This window comes from Crassostrea angulata, chromosome 7 (genome assembly GCF_025612915.1).
Source record: "Crassostrea angulata isolate pt1a10 chromosome 7, ASM2561291v2, whole genome shotgun sequence".
Taxonomy (NCBI): Eukaryota; Metazoa; Mollusca; class Bivalvia; order Ostreida; family Ostreidae; genus Magallana; species Magallana angulata.
This window is the reverse complement of record NC_069117.1, coordinates 60,118,210-60,137,205: the sequence shown is the minus strand read 5'-3', so window position 1 is coordinate 60,137,205 and position 18,996 is coordinate 60,118,210. Positions and strand designations below refer to the sequence as shown.

At 34.3% G+C, this 18,996-nt stretch overlaps 1 protein-coding gene and 1 pseudogene across 4 annotated transcripts in view; one reads left to right on the top strand and one right to left on the bottom strand.

Moving 5' to 3' along the window:
- The first annotated feature begins 30 nt into the window (after positions 1-30).
- The window catches only part of LOC128193006 (uncharacterized protein C1orf112-like), a 73,514-nt gene continuing 54,548 nt past the window's right edge, over positions 31-18,996 (top strand). For all 4 annotated transcript variants that reach the window (XM_052866166.1, XM_052866167.1, XM_052866164.1 and 1 more), the window contains exons 1-5: positions 31-121; positions 1,027-1,127; positions 1,436-1,475; positions 2,964-3,052; positions 8,581-8,679. In XM_052866166.1, coding sequence (XP_052722126.1) covers positions 1,032-1,127; positions 1,436-1,475; positions 2,964-3,052; positions 8,581-8,679 — 324 coding nt within the window. In that variant the 5' untranslated portion in view covers positions 31-121; positions 1,027-1,031. The remainder of the gene's footprint in view (positions 122-1,026; positions 1,128-1,435; positions 1,476-2,963; positions 3,053-8,580; positions 8,680-18,996) is intronic.
- Positions 8,686-17,593, bottom strand: LOC128193008 (uncharacterized; annotated as a pseudogene).

The following is an 18,996-nucleotide window of genomic DNA, read 5'->3' as shown; positions in this document are numbered from 1 at the left end:
CCCCTTTTATAAAAAGTGAATTATACCGGAAGTTGAAAACGTAAACATAGAAGACCAGCGAGCTGAAAATGTCTGCGCGCCAACTTCAACCACACAAATTCAAGCGAAACTGATTATTCAGGTGTAGATACAAACGGGTTTTTTTTATCTATTCCCACAAGTATTTCTTTGATTTTTTATAATCTTTTTACAGAAATAAAAACTTGATAGCTCGTATCTGATCGTTTATGTTAAATCGAGTATAGCCCATGATAGCCTAACCCGACCTGAATTAGATTACACCATTGTACAATGCTGATAGATGTAAAATTTATTATTTCCATCCTTATCCATAATAATATAATTGTAAAGAATCTAAGTAAAAAAGAAACACATCCTATCAGCCTCTTTGTATTTTCTTCTTTAGTATTGTTTCTACATTTGAACCAGGTGGAGATTTGTCTTGATCAACTTGATATTTTGACTATGGACAATACTCACAATAGCAAGTTTATTGTTCCCCTGGACAGCAACTATTTCCATCAGCCTTGCCTTGTGAATAGTTGTCATCTTGGGGGAAACTAACTTACTATTGTCAAAATATTGTCCAACTATTGTTAAATAGATCTGGGGTTTTTTTATATACATCTTTCTGGTAAAAAATTATTATTAGATTTATGATAAAAAGTAGGTTAAAGTAAGTAAGTTATTGTTAATGTACATCAATAGGCTAAAAGGTGTAGATTTTGTCTGTCCTATAATTTGGTGAAGGCAAAGATACAAATACAGTTGAACTTTGATATCTTGAACACTGATATCTTGAATACAGTGGATATGTCGAAGTGATTTTAAGTCCCAACCACTTATTTTTAAGTATTTTACCCTCAATATCTCGATTACTCTGATATCTCTTTTTAAACAGTCCCATCGAGTTCGAGATAAAAAAGTTTGACTGTATCTATCAAGCTGAGACGAATGTCTACCAGGATTACACAAGACATGTAACATCGTCTATATATGACTGCTAATTTGACGTCTATTTTTCAGTTACCATGTCACAATCGCAGTCCGGCTTCCTGGAGACCGTGGTCGGGTGGGACTCCACAAAGTGTCAGGAAAATCTAGACACGGCCCTACCCAGACTCATTGTATCCTTTGGTTGTATGTCAATCTTAGACACCCCCCCTAAATTAGACACCGCTCTACCCTAATTCATAGTATCCTTTAGTTTTATGTCAATCTAGGCACAGCCCTACCCCCGCCCTACCCAGACATTAGTTTCAAAGTGAGTTAGTGTTTTCACGGGTATGTGTTCAAATGCTTGTTGGCAGGAACTGTATTTTGGTCACATCTTCTAAAGTTACTCAGTTATCATACCTTCCATAACTGGGTTGTTGACCGTTACAATGTATTTGCGTTTTATGCTCTTTTACTTTTCCTTAATCAAAAATCTCAGGAATGTTTTCAAGAACTTGATGTGATTCAAGAACAAATTGGTATGTAATTTATAAGGGGAATGAAAAGAGAAAATCCTTTTGGTCCAATTTTTAACCGGGTTTTCCAACGGTAAAAACCGGTTATTAAAATGGTAAAAAAGGCGGCCGGGCAGCTGCCAAAAGGGTACCCTCATTGTACGGATAACTCCTCCTACAGTTTTCAAGATAGGAAGTTGTTCTTTTGCAGATCAATTGTACATATATCAGAGGTGTGCATATTGCTAGGATTTTGATTTGCGATAATTTATCGAAAAAATACCAGCTTTTGAACTTAGTCATTTTTTGGCAAAATATTGCATATAGGGTACCCTCATTGTACGGATAACTCCTCCTACAATTTTCAAGATAGGAAGTTGTTCTTTTGCAGATCAATTGTACATACATCAGAGGTGTGCATATTGCTAGGATTTTGATTTCCAATAATTTATGAAAATAATACTAGCTTTTGAACTTAGTCATATTTGGGGAAAATGTTGCATATAGGGTACTCCATTTCACTGGAAACAGGTTGACATGGATTATGGATACAGTTCACATAAAAGAAAACCCGGTTTGCTGTCACATTGACAGCTTTTCACTTGTTAGTCAAGTATTTTTATAATAAAGTTATTAATTTCACCTGCACAGTATTAAGGAGTTTTGATGGGGGCTTAACACCTCAAACCCTCCTTTATGGTCAAGATGAATCTACATCTTTCAAAATTGATTGCCCTCAGGGTAAAGTAGTGAACCACACGTGTGATCAAGTCCTTGGACTTGATTGTCAGGGCTTGCTTTGGTTGAAATGAATGTTATGGCCAAACCCTTCTTAGTGTCAACAGGCCTACGCATAAATTACTATATTTATGATGCCGCATAAATTACTATATTAATGATGCCGCATACCGTAAATTACTATTTTTATGATGCCACATAAATTGCTATATTTATGATGTCGCATAAATGACTATATTTATGATGCTGCATAAATTACTATATTTATGACACTGCATAAATTAATATATTTATGATGTTGCATAAATTACTACATTTTTGATGCTGCATAAATTACTATATTTATGATGCAGAAAAAATGTTTCTATGACTGCAGTGATTAGATTTTAGGTATCTCTACCCTTTTTTTTTTGATAACAAGAAAATTTTTAGGTGGGAATGTAAAAAGAAGAAAAATTTCATATTTTTTTTTCAGATTTCCCCAAAAAATTGGTCCGACAGATCTGTAAAACTACATAAAAAGAAATAAAAGGCCTAAGGTTCTGATGTATGGGCATATGATTTGAATGAATTCCTAAAAAGTGTATTGAACATGTTGAATAGATTCCTAAAAATGTAGTATTTAAAGAATTGGAGACAGACATTGAGACTTTTTTCTTAATCTCCTTTAAAAAATACAGTCACTGTATTCTTCTGTGTTTCTGTATCAAGTGTTTATCTACAAACCCTGCCTGCAATAGACAAGTCCATCAGCTGAGTTCTCTTTATTTCCAGGAATACTGAAGATAATTTGCCATTCCTTTCTGCCGTGTGTCCAGGTGACTGATGCGGAGGAGAAAGTATTTAGCAGGCTGATGGACCAGGTGAATATATTGATATGTCAATGTTTGTCCAAGGGATCAAATGTTGTTGATCTTTAGATATATGCCATTATTAGTCATTGGTATCAATTGTTGTTGATCTTTTGATATACAAGAAAATATCGATATCTCAAAGTTCGGGTGACCATGGAAAAACTTACAGATATCTGAGTGTTGGAGATATCTGAAGTTGAAATACTTGACTCCATTAGCGTTTTAATCCTGAATAGTCTTGTTCAACCAGACACTGGTCTGTTTTCGTAAATCTCTGCTCGTTAGAGATTTACGGAGACAGACGCGCGTCTGGTTGAACGAGACTAAGTCCTGACATGATGACACAAGAATTCCTATATGCACTATAAGTTAAGAATCGGTATGAGTGGAAATAAAAAAGACGGAATATTGAAACAATGTTTTATTTATAGACATTGCACATGCACTTTAAAAACAAATAAAATAAAACGTTACAATTAAATGTTGTGTATGCAGTATGAAAACGTTGTATTCAAACATGACGATATTACGGCATAAGACTGTGACAGTCATCAATTCATATTACGATCACTGGCGCAGTCATTGAGGAGCGTGAGGAGGGAACTCTGTACTAGAAGAGCTGCACGGAGTTGTGCACTCATCGATATATCTTCTGATGATTATCTTCTTGAATGATGTACAGAAATCAGTACCTCCTTTTATAGCCGAAGACAAATTGCTAAATTGTTTGATTTTTTTTTCTCATAAAAAATGAAATTCATTAGATTTAAATCAGCGCACTGGTAATTTAACATGATTAAATATTTATTATGAAATAGATTTTTTGTTTATTAATTGTTTAGTTAAAGTTAACTTTGATCATGCATAGATAGGGGTGTGCAATAATTCCCGGTAAATCGGTATATTGCAGTTTATCCTTGCTTATTTATATCAGGATATAATAAAATCAAATACCGGTATTGGTTTTCACTGGCAATGCCAGACTCTATGCATTGATATCGATTATATGGCTTGTGTTATTAAATAAGATAATCATGATAATGGTAACGCTGCACTTATTTGGATGGCTGTGAACTTGTTTGTTAAAAAAAGGTTTGAATTGGCAAGAATAACGAGGAAATGACATGTGTGTGATTAGTAGACTGGAAAATTGACTTCACTTTGAGATAACCCAGGTAAAGTATGTTATTAGGACCGTAAAACTTCTTCGACATAAGTTGGGTATTTGAGATATTACCGTATGCGAGATATCAGGAGTTTTTAAAATCATATATATAGAGAAAACGGCTGGACCAGCGGCCAACTTCGACATAAGCGGTGTATTTAAGATATCCCATGTTAACTCTTTACCCCTTAATGCCACCTTTTGACGCATAGGCCATATCCTTAACACTCTACCCTGGGCTACCCTTAGACTGTTTTCAGATGAACTGAAAACAGCTGGTGTGTGTTTTTGAATAGACTTATTACAGGTCTTAGCAAATCAAACACATAGACAATTATATATCAATGGATTTGTAATAAATTAAAATTTTAATATTCATTGAAAAAAAAAAAATTTAAGACACTAATAAAGCAAACCAGGTGCTAACAGGTATATGAAAATAAAACTGAGTGTTCTACATTAAAGTTTTATTAAGAATAATTTCACAACAGATACTTGATAAACATATTTAAAAATGTATGTATTACAAATAATTATTTAATAATTTTTATAGAAAGATTCCATTATCATCGTGGAATTCGTTTTTTGATCGTAAATAATTAAATGTACCTGTGGCTGACTTTTCAATTCATGTCTATCGTTTTCAGACTTATATTTACGTTTTTTTTTTCAATAAACATGATAAATGGTGTAAGAGGATTTGATAAATCTCGCATGTTAACTAAATAAAACTTTTTGAAAAAATACAAATTTACCGGTATATTCGTGTATTTAGGGGTTGCAGGTAATGCACACCTTGTGTTCCGTTTTCTGTAACTACACAGATTTTTGCACAAAATTTTGCATGAATTTGACATCTGGCTTTCATCTTTTAATCTCGCTACCAATAAATCTAGAAAATTCTGCCTCTAAACTTGATTATAAACAAAAAGTGAAAACATGTGCGATGTCCGCATCGTAGTCCGCCATCTTTGTTTATTGTAGTAATGCATCACGCCACCATACACAGGTAAATCACGTGATATCTTTATTTAGAATGAGTGAACAACCATCCGTATACATGGCCAGGTGTATACCAGTCAATGTTTATAATAAACAACAGGTGTTGAGGGGTCTAATGAAGAGCTGTATATAGGGTGCGTCAAAAGTCGTCATTAAGGATATGACCAGGGTCGTCAAAACGCGTCATTAAGGGTTAAAGGATAGAAACCTCTAAGGGGAAAAGAGTTAAAGATATTGATATTTACCTGTATGTTGATGTTTGTCATTGCTATCAAATGTTGTTTATCTATTGATATATGTCAATGTTTGTCCCAGGAATCAAATGCTGTCAATCTATTTATAATATATTTTACAATTATTTAATGCTTGAGCAGTCAATAGACAAGAATATTTTTCCCGAGGTGCAGGGAACAGCTCAGTATGATCTATTGCCAGAGGCCAACGGCCGAGGGCAATAGATCATATTGAGCTGTTCCCTGCACCAAGGGAAAAAATTCTGGTCTATTGACTGTTCAAGCATTAAATAATTGTTTTATTACCTAATTCGTTTTTTAGTTCGGGGTTTACAATCTGCATATTGCAGATGGTTTTCGTGCCATTATGTAATATACTAAGATTTTTTTTTCATCTTTTACATGCACCAAACCTGTTGCATGCATTACGGCATCTCATTTTAATATTAGTTTACACAAAGAAGGAGGAGTCTTCAACCCATTTGATTTTTTAAAAATAGTATTTTACCTTATATGAGGCTTTATTTGATACTCCATTTTGATAACATTGAATTTGGTTTCACCAAGTACTAAAAACAGCGTCTATGTAAAGGAGTATACATTCCCTGAGAACGGATGTAACATTATAACATACACGCCTTCTGATATATGTTGCAGGATCACAGTCTATTGACCGGTGGTCAAATAGATTGCAGTCTATTGACCCGCGGTCCAATAGATCACAGTCTATTGAACGGTGGTCCAATAGATCAAAGTCTATTGACCGGCGGCCTAATAGATCACAGTCTATTGACCGGCAGTTCAAAATAGACGCAAATATTTAATTTGTAATAAAACAACAAAATCCCTTAGATTAGGTTATAAACAGATCTATTTAATTACTATTTGGACAATAGTAAGTTAATGTCCCCCAAGATGACAACTATTTCACAAGGCAAGGCTGATGGAAATAGTTGCTGTCCAGGGGAACAATAAACTTTCTATTGTCCAAATAGTCGATGAAAAGGTATTTTATAATACTAAAGAAAACTTCATTTATCAGCGATGCAGAATTTCTTGATGATAGACAAATTCAAGTTATCAGAATTTGAATTTGATGTAGCGATGGGATAACGTCAGATGTGTTCCAAGTTTAAAAACGAGTGAAATCGAATGTTGCCGGTGAATAGTTTCAATAACTATTCACCATGGGCAGATAGGTTAGACAGAGTAGCATTATTATTCGTTGTAGTTTTATGTAGGAAATATTCACAGAGGTATGATGTATGTCAATGTTTGTCCCAATGATCAAATGTTATTAATCTACCGGTTTGTCACTGTGATCAAATGTTTTTGTTTTTTTTCACAATTGGCGCTTGAGTACTTTACAACACTTTTTGGCTCTGCACAAGCTATTGCTTACATTGCAAGAAGTCCTGCATTTGTTGCATGCGTTTTTGTGGTCGCATCAAGTCTCCTCAAAATAGTGGACAGGCACCCTTTACAGACGCGAACGAATGCGATCCAAATTATTGCAATGCAATGCAGGAACATTAGTTCGAACGTTTTACAACATCATGGGTACTCAAGAGCGATGCACAATTATAAAAGATCATATTTAAAGATAAATCGCAGGTGTTTATGTGCCAATTGTGAAAGGGGCTATAAATGGCAAACTAGGTTGATGAGAAATACAGCCCCTAGTTAATATACAAACAAAATTAATTTCTGTTTTTGCATGTTCTTTGATATGTCTCTATCTCTTTCTCTCTCTCCAGTTAATGGACAAAAAAATCAATGTGCATGTACTTTGATTTCTCTCTCTCTCTCTCTCTCTCTCTCTCTCTCTCTCTCTCTCTCATCAACAAAGAAACAGGAGACTAGTTTTGGCAAATGACCATGATTTATTGAGCATACACATTAGTCATAGATATGACACAGATAGCATAAAAATCCAGTAAACTGCAATATAGCATCACACACAAATTAAATAACACAGACACACAAGTATAAGTCACAACAATGCAGTTATTATAATTACAAATGCAATAAAAACACACTTTGTAGAAAATAAAATTGTACGACGCAGCTTTGTTGTAATTTCAAAAGTGACGATAATTCAATACAACAAACTTAAGGGTAAAGTTGATTGGATAACTGAGTTTGTTATTTTTTGAAATAATTAATTGGTGATTTTGATTGTTTGAGGAAACCCCCTGATAGGTGGCGTTAGCATTTGAACCAAATGATGGGTTAGGGGTGGCCTTAGTGTTATGAAATTTATTGGCTATTAATTAATGGCTGAACATAAATAAATTAAAGATGAGGAGCTACAAAATAAAAACCGATCGAGATGGAACTGGTTATTTATGACAAAAAAATTAATACATTAAAACAAAGTTTAATCATACTGCAAAAAGATGAGCCCAATTTTGTTCTATTTTCTCCTTCAGCTGGTAAATGTATTTTATCCTGAAGTACCTTACTTCAATTTATGTAACTTTTAAAAAATGCAAATTTTTTTGCCAAGTGAGATATATTTTGATAAGCGTGTTAATGTGACTGCAGTCATGCCAGTATTCCACAGTAATGTGAATACATAGTTTGTAGGTTGTGTTTTCATTGGGTGTTACTTTCTGATTGTTATACTAAGTTTTCTTTCAACCAGTAAGATTTTGGCAATGAACATTGTCATATGATAAGTAAATTAGTATTGTTTGATGTATTTCATTTCATTTTATGCATATTTTCTATTGATGAAAACCCCACAAATTTCATATTTTTTATCCATTAAAGTGACAGGGTCACAAGCCAGAGCAAATTCAGTTGGGTCTTTAAATTAATTCAAACGTAATTGATTAGATTTTCCCAATAACCTTTAGTCTATAGATTAAGTTTCCTCTTAATTGTTCAAAGAATATGACTATTTGTAAGTACATCTTTATAGATTTGTTACCTGTGTATTCACTATGATCTTATATTACAGGTGTGTGGCCTGTTTGACCTGACCCTAGAGTATGTGTGTGTAGATAGATTTGTAACCTGTGTATTCACCATGATCTTATATTACAGGTGTGTGGCCTGTTTGACCTGACCCTAGAGTATGTGTATGTATAAAGATTTGTTACCTGTGTATTCACTATGATCTTATATTACAGGTGTGTGGCCTGTTTGACCTGACCCTAGAAGACATACAGCTGCACACACAGAAAGGAGACAGGAAATCCAGCCTCCCTCTCATCACTGACCGCCTACAGGTGCTAATTATAGCTTATGTTCCTTGTATAGTCCCATAATTAGCGCACTGCTTGTAGCTGAATCTACACTTTAAAAAAGCTGCCAATCAGATATATTTTTAAATGGGGATGGTGAATATGTAAGATCTGATATAATACCTCTTTCCAACATAAACTTGGCTTATACCATAAGCCTCAGAATATAGGTCATCTAAAATTCATAGCGCTCACACCATGATCAAACATTCTGTTATTGCAAATGTGATGCAGAAAATTACTTGGAGAGTGTAATGTGGAATCATATTTGTTTGCGGCAAATTTTCATAAATTCAAAGGTTCATGAGGACACAATTTTGTCATCTTCCCTTTCCAAGAATTGTCAGTTTACTCTTCTCCCCTTGATAGGAGTTCTGTGGGTAGTGGAGTGGCAAGGGAATTTTTGGCAAGGGAAGATATAATTTTTTTTATGTACTTGTATGTTAATAAATAATGTGATATACAGTTCAGTGGGTGAGGGGGGCCTAGGAAATTTAATAACTCCACATTTTAGTCCAATGAATCAGATTAATTGACAATATGACTGATTGAAGATCTACTGTCCATCTATCTGTGGTCTGTCTGTCAGTCAGGGGTGTGACTGAAATCCATCAGGTTGAAAAATAACTGATTATTGTCATTCCTATTAATTACTTAATGTACAATGTACATATCTTTATTATTATCGTAAATATGACTTGTTTTATCATTATTCCATTCCCAAGTTAATTCTTCTAACCATTTACTTCAGTAATGAGATGAAGTACACTATCCTGCAATGGTCCCATGTGTAGAGAAACATCTTGACCCACAATTGAAACCAAAATAAATTATTGAGCCGCGTAAATCAAACGGAATGATTAAGTGCACCAAAACTTTTCAATTTATTAAAAAATGATGAAATAGTTATTTTAATTTCAGAGGTCGCTCAAAATTTTAAAAATAAATTCCAAATAGTATGACTTTTGAAATGATGATTTTTAGTCATTACTTAAAATAAGTTTTATGATTAGAAATCATCGTTTTTCAATGTAATGGATTTCAGTCTTGCCCCTGACTGGCTATCAGTCTGAATGTGACCCATTCTGGTTCCTATGAGCTTAGTCATAGTTGTGGCACAGTATATTGTATCCATGTAAACTAGAGACAAGTTGAAATAATTCAATATTTATTTCAACCTATTATTATTGACTAATGTTGCTATTCATTACTTAATGCATTTCAACCTCATATAAGTCAATTCTTGTAATCAAATATATTGAGACAGAATCGGTAATGACTGATATTCCAATTCTGATTTATTTACTGGTGTGAAGTTGTTCCTACTATATCATGTATTCTCTTGTGTGTAGCAGTTTGTATTTCGTTGTGTGGATCCTGTGTGAGTGACTGTTGGTATGAGTATAGAGCAGCCTGGAGGTTCCCTGTGATCTGTTGACAGATCCCCAGGATCTCCCAGGAGATGTCTCTTTTATTGACATCTACATACAGTCCCTGATCATGGTGGACTAGGACCTGTAGCTCATCTAGAGCTGCTTGTGATAATGTTGTATCAATGTGTCTGTAACACAAGAACTCTAGGAAGTGTAACATTACAAACACTGGGATATCTAATGCAGGCCATCTGTTCTGTACATCAGATTGTTGTTCTGGTATTAGTTCACTGATATAACAGATTTTGTTGTTAAGTTCTATATCATCTGCCATAGCCTGTCTCTTTGTAGACCAGGACTGTCCCCCTACAGCCTCAGTATACCTCTCTGTGTCTACATGTCCCTCATACATCAGATATGGCTGTGCTAACTTGACCTTTGTCATCTCTATAACAGATAAAGCTTCCCTATATCTGAGTGTCTTGTAATAATACATGGCAATGTACAACATGTCAGATACACACCCAAACTTGGCTGCTAATTTCAACATGTGACAGGACATTTTGTCTGCAATATACATCTGTTTGTTGGAACCTATGTTAGTGTACATGTTGTGTAATTGAAATGCAATACACTGAAATAAAGAAGCTGTAAGTGTGTGTAATGTAACAACTTGATAGTGTGTCAGGGGTGACTCCAGCAACTGTTCTATTATGTGTATGATTTTGATAAGATCACATAGATCTTTTGGAAGCATGCCAAATGAGGACTGATTTACAAGTTCTACATCATAATCAACTTCACGCCTCATTATGCTTTCATCTGTACAAATAGAAAGTCTAGGATTGTACAGGGTATCAATGATGATCCTGATAGAGGAACTCTGTAACAGACAGGCCAGACCTTTCTTGTACAATTCATGTAACTGTAGGAACAATCTGTTTTGTGCTGATCCATGGACCTTTGTCAGAAACAGGTTGTTTTGTGGGATGAAAAAGTTTGGACAAACTCCCTCATACACCCATCTAAGGAGGAGTTTAAAGCAGACCCAGAAACCGGCCAGCAGATTTTGTGGACACCAGTGAGGTAGTGTGTTTTGTTGAATCGCCCAGAAAACTGTTGTCTTCATGTGATAGGAACACAGCAGTTCATTGGTTTCTTCTGATTGTTGATTCATTACTTCTTTTAAAAAAACTTTTAACAATCCATATGTCAAAAACTGGCTGTGGTTCATTGAAGAAACAAGTTTATATTCTGCCTTAGAAAAAGACACTCTCCATTCTCTATGCTCATGGGGTCCTAATGGGTGTCCTATTGCTACAAAATGGCATTCATTTCTGACAATGTCATTGACAACTTCAGGATCAGGCCATGTGTGACATCTGTCTATCCATGAAAAGGCAGATGGAGGCCAAAAGTCACAAACAAAACAGACGGCATCGTCATATTCTGTCCTACGATATACACCACTACCACATGGTCCATGTATAGTAGCATTAGGAATTATAAAAGAACAAGTTAACTGTCTCCATAAAGAACTAGATATATAAACTTTGTCATTCATGGTGACACATGCTGATCGGACATATCTGTTTGTTGTTGGTGTCAGTAACTGAAGTAGAGTGAATCCTGGTGGACTCTCAGTACTGTCAGAGAGAATCAAGGTTGTATTGGCTGTGTTGTAAGACTCAGACTGGGACATGTCCATGATCACTCGGTGATTGTTTGGCCAGTACATAGAGTCCACATCTGATTCCACCAATCTGAAGCCTTCTCTGTGACTTCCACTCACCATCCTAATGCCCCAATTATCATGTATCATTCGTCTCGCCACCATCTCCATGATGTCACTTGTCTCCCTCCTGAGGGCCACCTGTTGTGAGGTTCCAACCATCTTACACAGTCCCACAAACACTGACTCAGACATGTGCTGAATTCCCTCACATCTATCACAATCAAAAGGGAAATATTGAAAAAAAGTTTTTAAGTAAAAATTAAACTGTTGTTTCCAGCTAGCTAATTAAAGTAAGATTTCAGATGAAGAAAAGGAACAGTGATATTGATGTTTGTTACTGTAAATGTATTACATTTAGCTGTGTTTTCTATTTAGCGCTTTTGGTGGAATGCAGCTTCCACTAAATCAAGTATAGCCAAATGCCATCCATATAAATACCTGAAAATGAATAGGACCTACTTTAAATCCAAGTCAACTTGTTAAAAAACTATTTTCTCATAAATATTATACACGTCAAATATACATTTAGAAACGAATGTTTTATCTGATGTTGTAGGTCAATTTTAGCTTCAATTATTGGTATCTATTATGTTATCATTGACAAATAGAATATTACAAAACTTCCAATTAATAACAATCTTAAAACCATTTGAGATGTGCTCTTTATATCCTCATCTGATTATGAATACACGAATTTGTTTAAAATCCACATGCCATTTGTGCCTCTTCATGTCAGAGATAACGCAAAAAATTTTTTGTTTTCTTTCTTTTTAACTAAATCATTTTGCAGCATAGGATAGTAATGATAGCGCATAGTAATGATAGTGCTACTGTTCTTATGGCTAAAGATTTTGGGGTGGAGAGTCTGATACCAGGTAACGGTGATCTTACGATTTATCTAATGAACATTTACCATGCTATATTTCAGCATTTTATTCTGCACTATGTAAACCCTTTGTATACTATGCAAAAATTTACGAGTATTTAATATATGGTGAAAACTGACAGATCAAACATAATGACATTTTTAAGAACAATATTTTACATGTCGAAATTTTGATAATTACATGAAAAAAAATAATAAACTGCCTTCAGAGTTTTGTATCTATACTACTATATGAAAATAATAGACTCAAATTCTTGGTCTTTAATACTGATAAATCAGAAGAGTACTGTGACAGTCTTTTGTTTTATATATTTTAAACATCTTTCGTACTTGAAGAATACCATAATGTTTTGTGTATAATACCCACTCGTGTATAATACACATCCCCAAAGATGACCAAAAATTGGCGAAAAAACGGCAGGTCCTATTTATAACACGCATCCCAAAAAATGGCGAAATCAACAGCTGCCATTTCCCTCCAAACTATCAATGTTTCATAATAATTTTATAATCCATGCGTAATTTCTATAATTTTGTGATCGGAAAATAGTACAGATGATGAAAATTGAGGGCCGCCATTTTTCCAAATAACTATTGATGTTTAATGATAATTTTATAACCCATTCCTGATCGACCATGGCCCAAGCGATATTAGAGTCAAAGTTCTTACAATTTTACTTAAAAAGGACGGAATGATTTACATGGGCGGTATCAAATATCATTTGACACTTCGTTAAGAGTTTCTTATACAACATCGTAGAAGTTGAAGATCTTCATACGTAGAGAAGAACAGCAGCCCAACTTAGTGCTTAAAAGTAATAATGTTTGCAGATATAAACCAAAACAACATCAAAGGAAATGATTTTATTGAATTAATTGATTATTAATAGTCAAACCCTTTGATTGTTGTTAAAGAAACGTATGTATGTCATATATCATCATTATCAAGTCGTACAAATGATCGATGTATTTTATCGGTGTCTACATCAGTGTCTATGTAAAGCAATAACGTTTGACTACGTAACTGGAAATGAAGTTATATAGTTTAATAAAATCAGAATAATTGCTAATCGTACTGCACTTGAAAACACCCTGTGAAGTCCGACCCAAGACAGGTGCATGCTTCTGACACTGGAAATTGTTAAACAAACATTGACCACGCGCCAAGTCAACAGGTAGCTGTTTACGTAATGCTGAATACACTGGCGATGATGCAAGAAATAGTGTTGAAAGAGGATAAATATTTCAATACATGGAAATAAAACTATAAATAAGGTATTTCTGATGCAGTAAATTTAGTATACACTCATACAACTTGCATAATACACTATATATATCGACAGTAACTACTCCCATGGTATCCAGAATCACGGTTTTAAAAAATGGGGTAAAATTTTAGTCCTTTGTACAGTGAACCCGCACCCCCACTTTTGATCAAATTTTGGCTGAAAAAAAACGTGTTATACACGCGACATTACAGTACCAACTTGTTTTTAGTTTTTAGGTCACCTGAGTCACTCATATTAAGTCATTGAAGCAGTAAATGCATCAAGTAGATTTGGAACAATATTAAAAGATTTGCAACTTTTTATTTTTTTTTAGCAAGAATTGGAAGAGCCAGCTTAATTGTTTGCAATCAAGCTTAGCTAGTTAATATTAAAACAAAATTTCCTAGAAAAATTCCACAAATCATCTGGATTTTACAATCTTGCGCATGCGCATTACATTTAGGCTAAATCATGTTAGGCTCTTTAGTTTATGTGTCCCCAATATCACATTTGAATGGATCTCAGAGAGGATTATGCAAAAATGTGTAAATTTTCATTGGAAATTTGCTATATATTCTGTTCATTGTAGAAAATATGGGAGATAACTCTAACAAAGTGCATATACTATGAAAAATCCCAAGAGTTCCAAATGTCAACATGGTGTGTACATTCGAAGGGAGTAAAAAACGTTGGTGAAACAGTGAAGGAATCTTCAATAATATGAATTAATTTAAAAATGAAAGTATTTACAGCCTCTAAATGGTTTGTTATGAATAATTTGATTGATATTTTCTATGCAACTTCATTAATTTTCTCCAAAATCATTTTAGAGGGATTCTGCAATTTTCTGCTACATTACAGGTACATTGGAGGTATTTAAACTGTGGTGAAGGCCTGTCCTGAGACACAGTTAAATTATTCTAACTAAGCAGAGTGTAGTGAAATGAATAGCATTATTGTAGGCTTAAAGCTTGGTTATGTAAATGTTAACAATACAGTGTGTTGATGTGTCTATTTGTTAATTGTCCGATATCATATGCAATGTCAACCTGTGCACGCACGGGTCAAAGTCTAGTGTTAAAGGTTATTTTATTGGTAATTTTAACCAGGTTTACCAAAGGAACTCCCTCTACAGTTTTCAAGATAGGAAGTTGTTCTTATTCAGATCAATTGGACATACATGTATATCGGAGGTTTGCATATTGCAAGAATTTTGATTTCTGATAATTATTGAAAAGAATACCGATTGTTAAACTTAGTCATTTTTTGGCAAAAATATCGCATATAGAGACCCAGCTTCTCTGGATAGGTAGTGTTCATCATCAGGGTTGACAAATGGTTATGGAAGCTGTTCACACATAAGACAACCTAGTTTGCTGTCACATGGACAGATTTTCTCTTGTTTAAAAATTGATGATTTTGCCAAGACAGTCAACTTTCAACGTTGATTCCTATCGTGATGTAGGCAAACCTAAGAACTACCTTATTACAATAGGTGCACCTAAGTGTTTTCTTCAGGGCTTATGTACTGTAACTTATAATTATTTTTTTTGAAAACGATGGGGGGGGGGGGGGTGTTAATGGATTGAAAAAAACGCTGGGAGTTGATAGACCACTAAGGGAAGCGTACATCTGGTCTACTGGGATATATCATATACCTTTACACAGTGGCTATGAGGACAATAGCAAGTTTATTGTCCCCTGACACAGCAACTATTTTACAAGGCAAAGTTAAAAAAAAATATTGTCGAGGGGGACAATAAACTAATGTTAACCACCAAATAGTCAGTAAATAGGTATTTTATTAAACAAATAAATATTTATTTGTTGGCGATGCAGATTTTCTTGGTAATAAACAATTTAGATTTATCGCGAACTTGAATTCAGTGTAGACTCAGATCACATCACAGGTGTTCCGAGTTTAAAAATTAAGGAAACAAATGCCGCCTGTGAATAGTCTTGATGACTATTCACGATATTCTTGATGACTACCGTAATGTCTCGTGTATAATACGCACTCGTGTATAATACGCACCCCCAAAGTTGACCAAAAAATGGCGAAAAAACAGCAGGTCCTATGTATAACACGCACCCAAAAAATGGCGAAATCAACGGCCGCCATTTCCCCCCAAACTATCGATGTTTCATAGTAATTTTATAATCCATGCGCAATTTCTTTAATTTTGAGATCGGAACATAGCACAGACGATGAAAATCGACGGCCGCCATTTTCCCAAATAACTATCGATGTTTAATGATGATTTTTTAACCCAAGCGTAATTACTGTAATTTTGTGATCGGAACATGGCCTAAGCGATATTAGAGTCAAAGTTCTTATACTTTTAATTAAAAAGGACGGCACGATTTACATGGACGGTATCAAATATCATTTGACACTTCGTAAAGAGTTTTTTACAACATCGGAGAAGTAGAAGATCATCATACGTAGAGAAGAACGGCAACCGAGCTTAGTGCTTAAAAGTTATAATGTTTGCAGACATAAATCAGAAATGATTTAATTGATTAATTATAGTCAAACCCTATGATTGTTGTTTAAATAAACATTGTGAAGAAACGTACGTATGTCGTATATCGTCATTATCAAGTCGTACAAATGATCGATGTAATTTTAGCAGTGTCTATGTAATTTAAAGCAATAACGTTTAACTGCATAACGGGACACAAAGTAATTAAGTTTAATAAAATCAGAATAATTGCTTATCTACGTGCACTTGAAAACACCCTGTGAAGTCCGACACGAGAGAGGTGCATGCTTCTGACACCGGAAATTGTTAAACAAACATTGACCACGCGCCAAGTCAACAGGTGGCTGCTTACGTAATGGCGAATACACTGGCGATATTTAAACTTGTTAGATGCAAGAAATAGTGTTAAAAGAGGATAAATATTTCAATACATGGGGGGGGGGGGGAATTAAGAATAAGGTATTTCTGATGCAGTAAATTTAGTATACACTCATTCAATTTGCATAACACGCTAAATCGGCAGTCACTACTCCCGTGGTATCAAGAATCACGGTTTGAAAAAATGGGGTACAATTTTGGTCCTATGTATAACACGCACCCCCCACTTTTGATCAAATTTTGGCTGAAAAAAAAGTGCGTGTTATACACGCGACATTACGGTATTCACCATGGGCTGATAGCACAGAAACTATTTCACAGTTAGATAGAATAGCTTGTAAATTCAATTTAATTTTACATAGAAAATATTTACAGAGGTATTATAAACATGTACATGTAAAACTATGAAGACAGCTTAAAAATTCCATCTATCTTGTATTATTACACAGTATTGTAACAAATCAAAATTAATAATATTTACTTACCGGTACGTTCTTTGGAGAAAGGGCTCCATTGTGGAAGTAAACTACATGAACATATCTGTGGACATTTATATGCTATTTTGGGTGTGGAAATTTTTATTTCTGATTGCATTGTGTCTATTTTATTGTCTCTGATTTGTTAGAGGCTAATTAAGTTATTGCATATGCATTAACCCTAAGGTTGATATTTGATGATTGGATGTTAAGGATTTTAGGGAATACCTCTTTTAGATGAGCTCTGTACATAGAGATTTACAAAATTGTTTAAATTCTAAAGCTGAAATAATTGGGTTTTTTTTTTTATTACTGAATGACATTTTATAGCAAAATGTTTAAAACTTTAAGGCATATTTGATGTTAAAGTTGAGACCCCCCCCCCCCCCCACCTCTTAAATATATACAAACTCTCAAGCTGGGAAATAAAGTTGTTGTTCTCAGGCTGACTTTTTTTCTGTCCATTATGTCTTCAAGTAATTTAATATCATAGCTATACAAGTCATGTTTTAGAGTGAAATTTGAATTTTTGAAGCATGCTTAACAACTTTAATTAGTTTCTGTTAGCAAAGCTGTCCGGTTTTGTTTAAACTTGCTGTGTCTTGTTGTCTCCAGCTTTCCCTGAGAGGGGGGAATATTAATTTGAGTCTGTCCATCTGTCTGTCATTCTGTATGTGTGTAAAACAATTGTTTCTAGATGATATCTTAAAAATCTCTGTATGAACTTTATTATCTTAACACCCTGTGGCATAGAGAAGACCCTAAATTTCAATGATACACTGGTCTTACGATAAGATATGTACCTTGATACAGAAAATATGATACGATACATATTGTGATACTCTTGATGTATCATATATCTTGTGATTTCTGCACTCTCAACAGTTCAGTAATATATTGTCTCAAATGAGATGTAATGAATTTTCCAATTGAAAGCAAAAATTTCTATTAATGGGGTGAGATTACAGACCTTTTAACTTTAATTTTGCACATTAATATCTTGTGACCAGAAGACAAAATTAGATGTATGCACCATGTTTTTCAACTAAGAAAGCCATATTTGAAATATGATTTTAAAACCAAATGGGACGAAAAACATTTTTTTGGATCAAGAATGCTTAACCATAGTATAGTGTGAAGTTTTCGTGGATCGAACGATAGCATAATTTTACTGTGATATATCATCTCACAGTTAATTGTTGCACATTAAGAAGACCCCCATTTATTTTGAGGTCAAAAGGTCAATCATGATAATAAATTTCTACATTCTCTTTGTGTGTAATTACACTTTCGTTTCTGCACGATAAGTTCAAAGAAAGTCTATCGTTATTTACACAGTCTGCATATAACATACACTATTGTCTGAATATCACTATATTGTCTGTAGAAAAATAGACATTTAGAACATCCCTTGTTAGTTTTTAGCTCACCGAGACGAAGTCAGGGGGAGCTTATACCATACGGCATCCAGACCTGATTTGGTCAAGTTATTATTTTCATGGTTCTATTTGTTGTTAAATTTCTCGAGCTCATGTAGTCAAGTTACATCATAATGTATGCGTAAAATCATCAGTTTATGATAGACAAATTGAGTTATATGTGGGTTTGTGTATGTGTAAAAGATAGTCTAAATGAAGACAAACTCAGCACTCGAAAATATACAAACATAAATCATAGCATACTTCTAATAGGTAAAACCT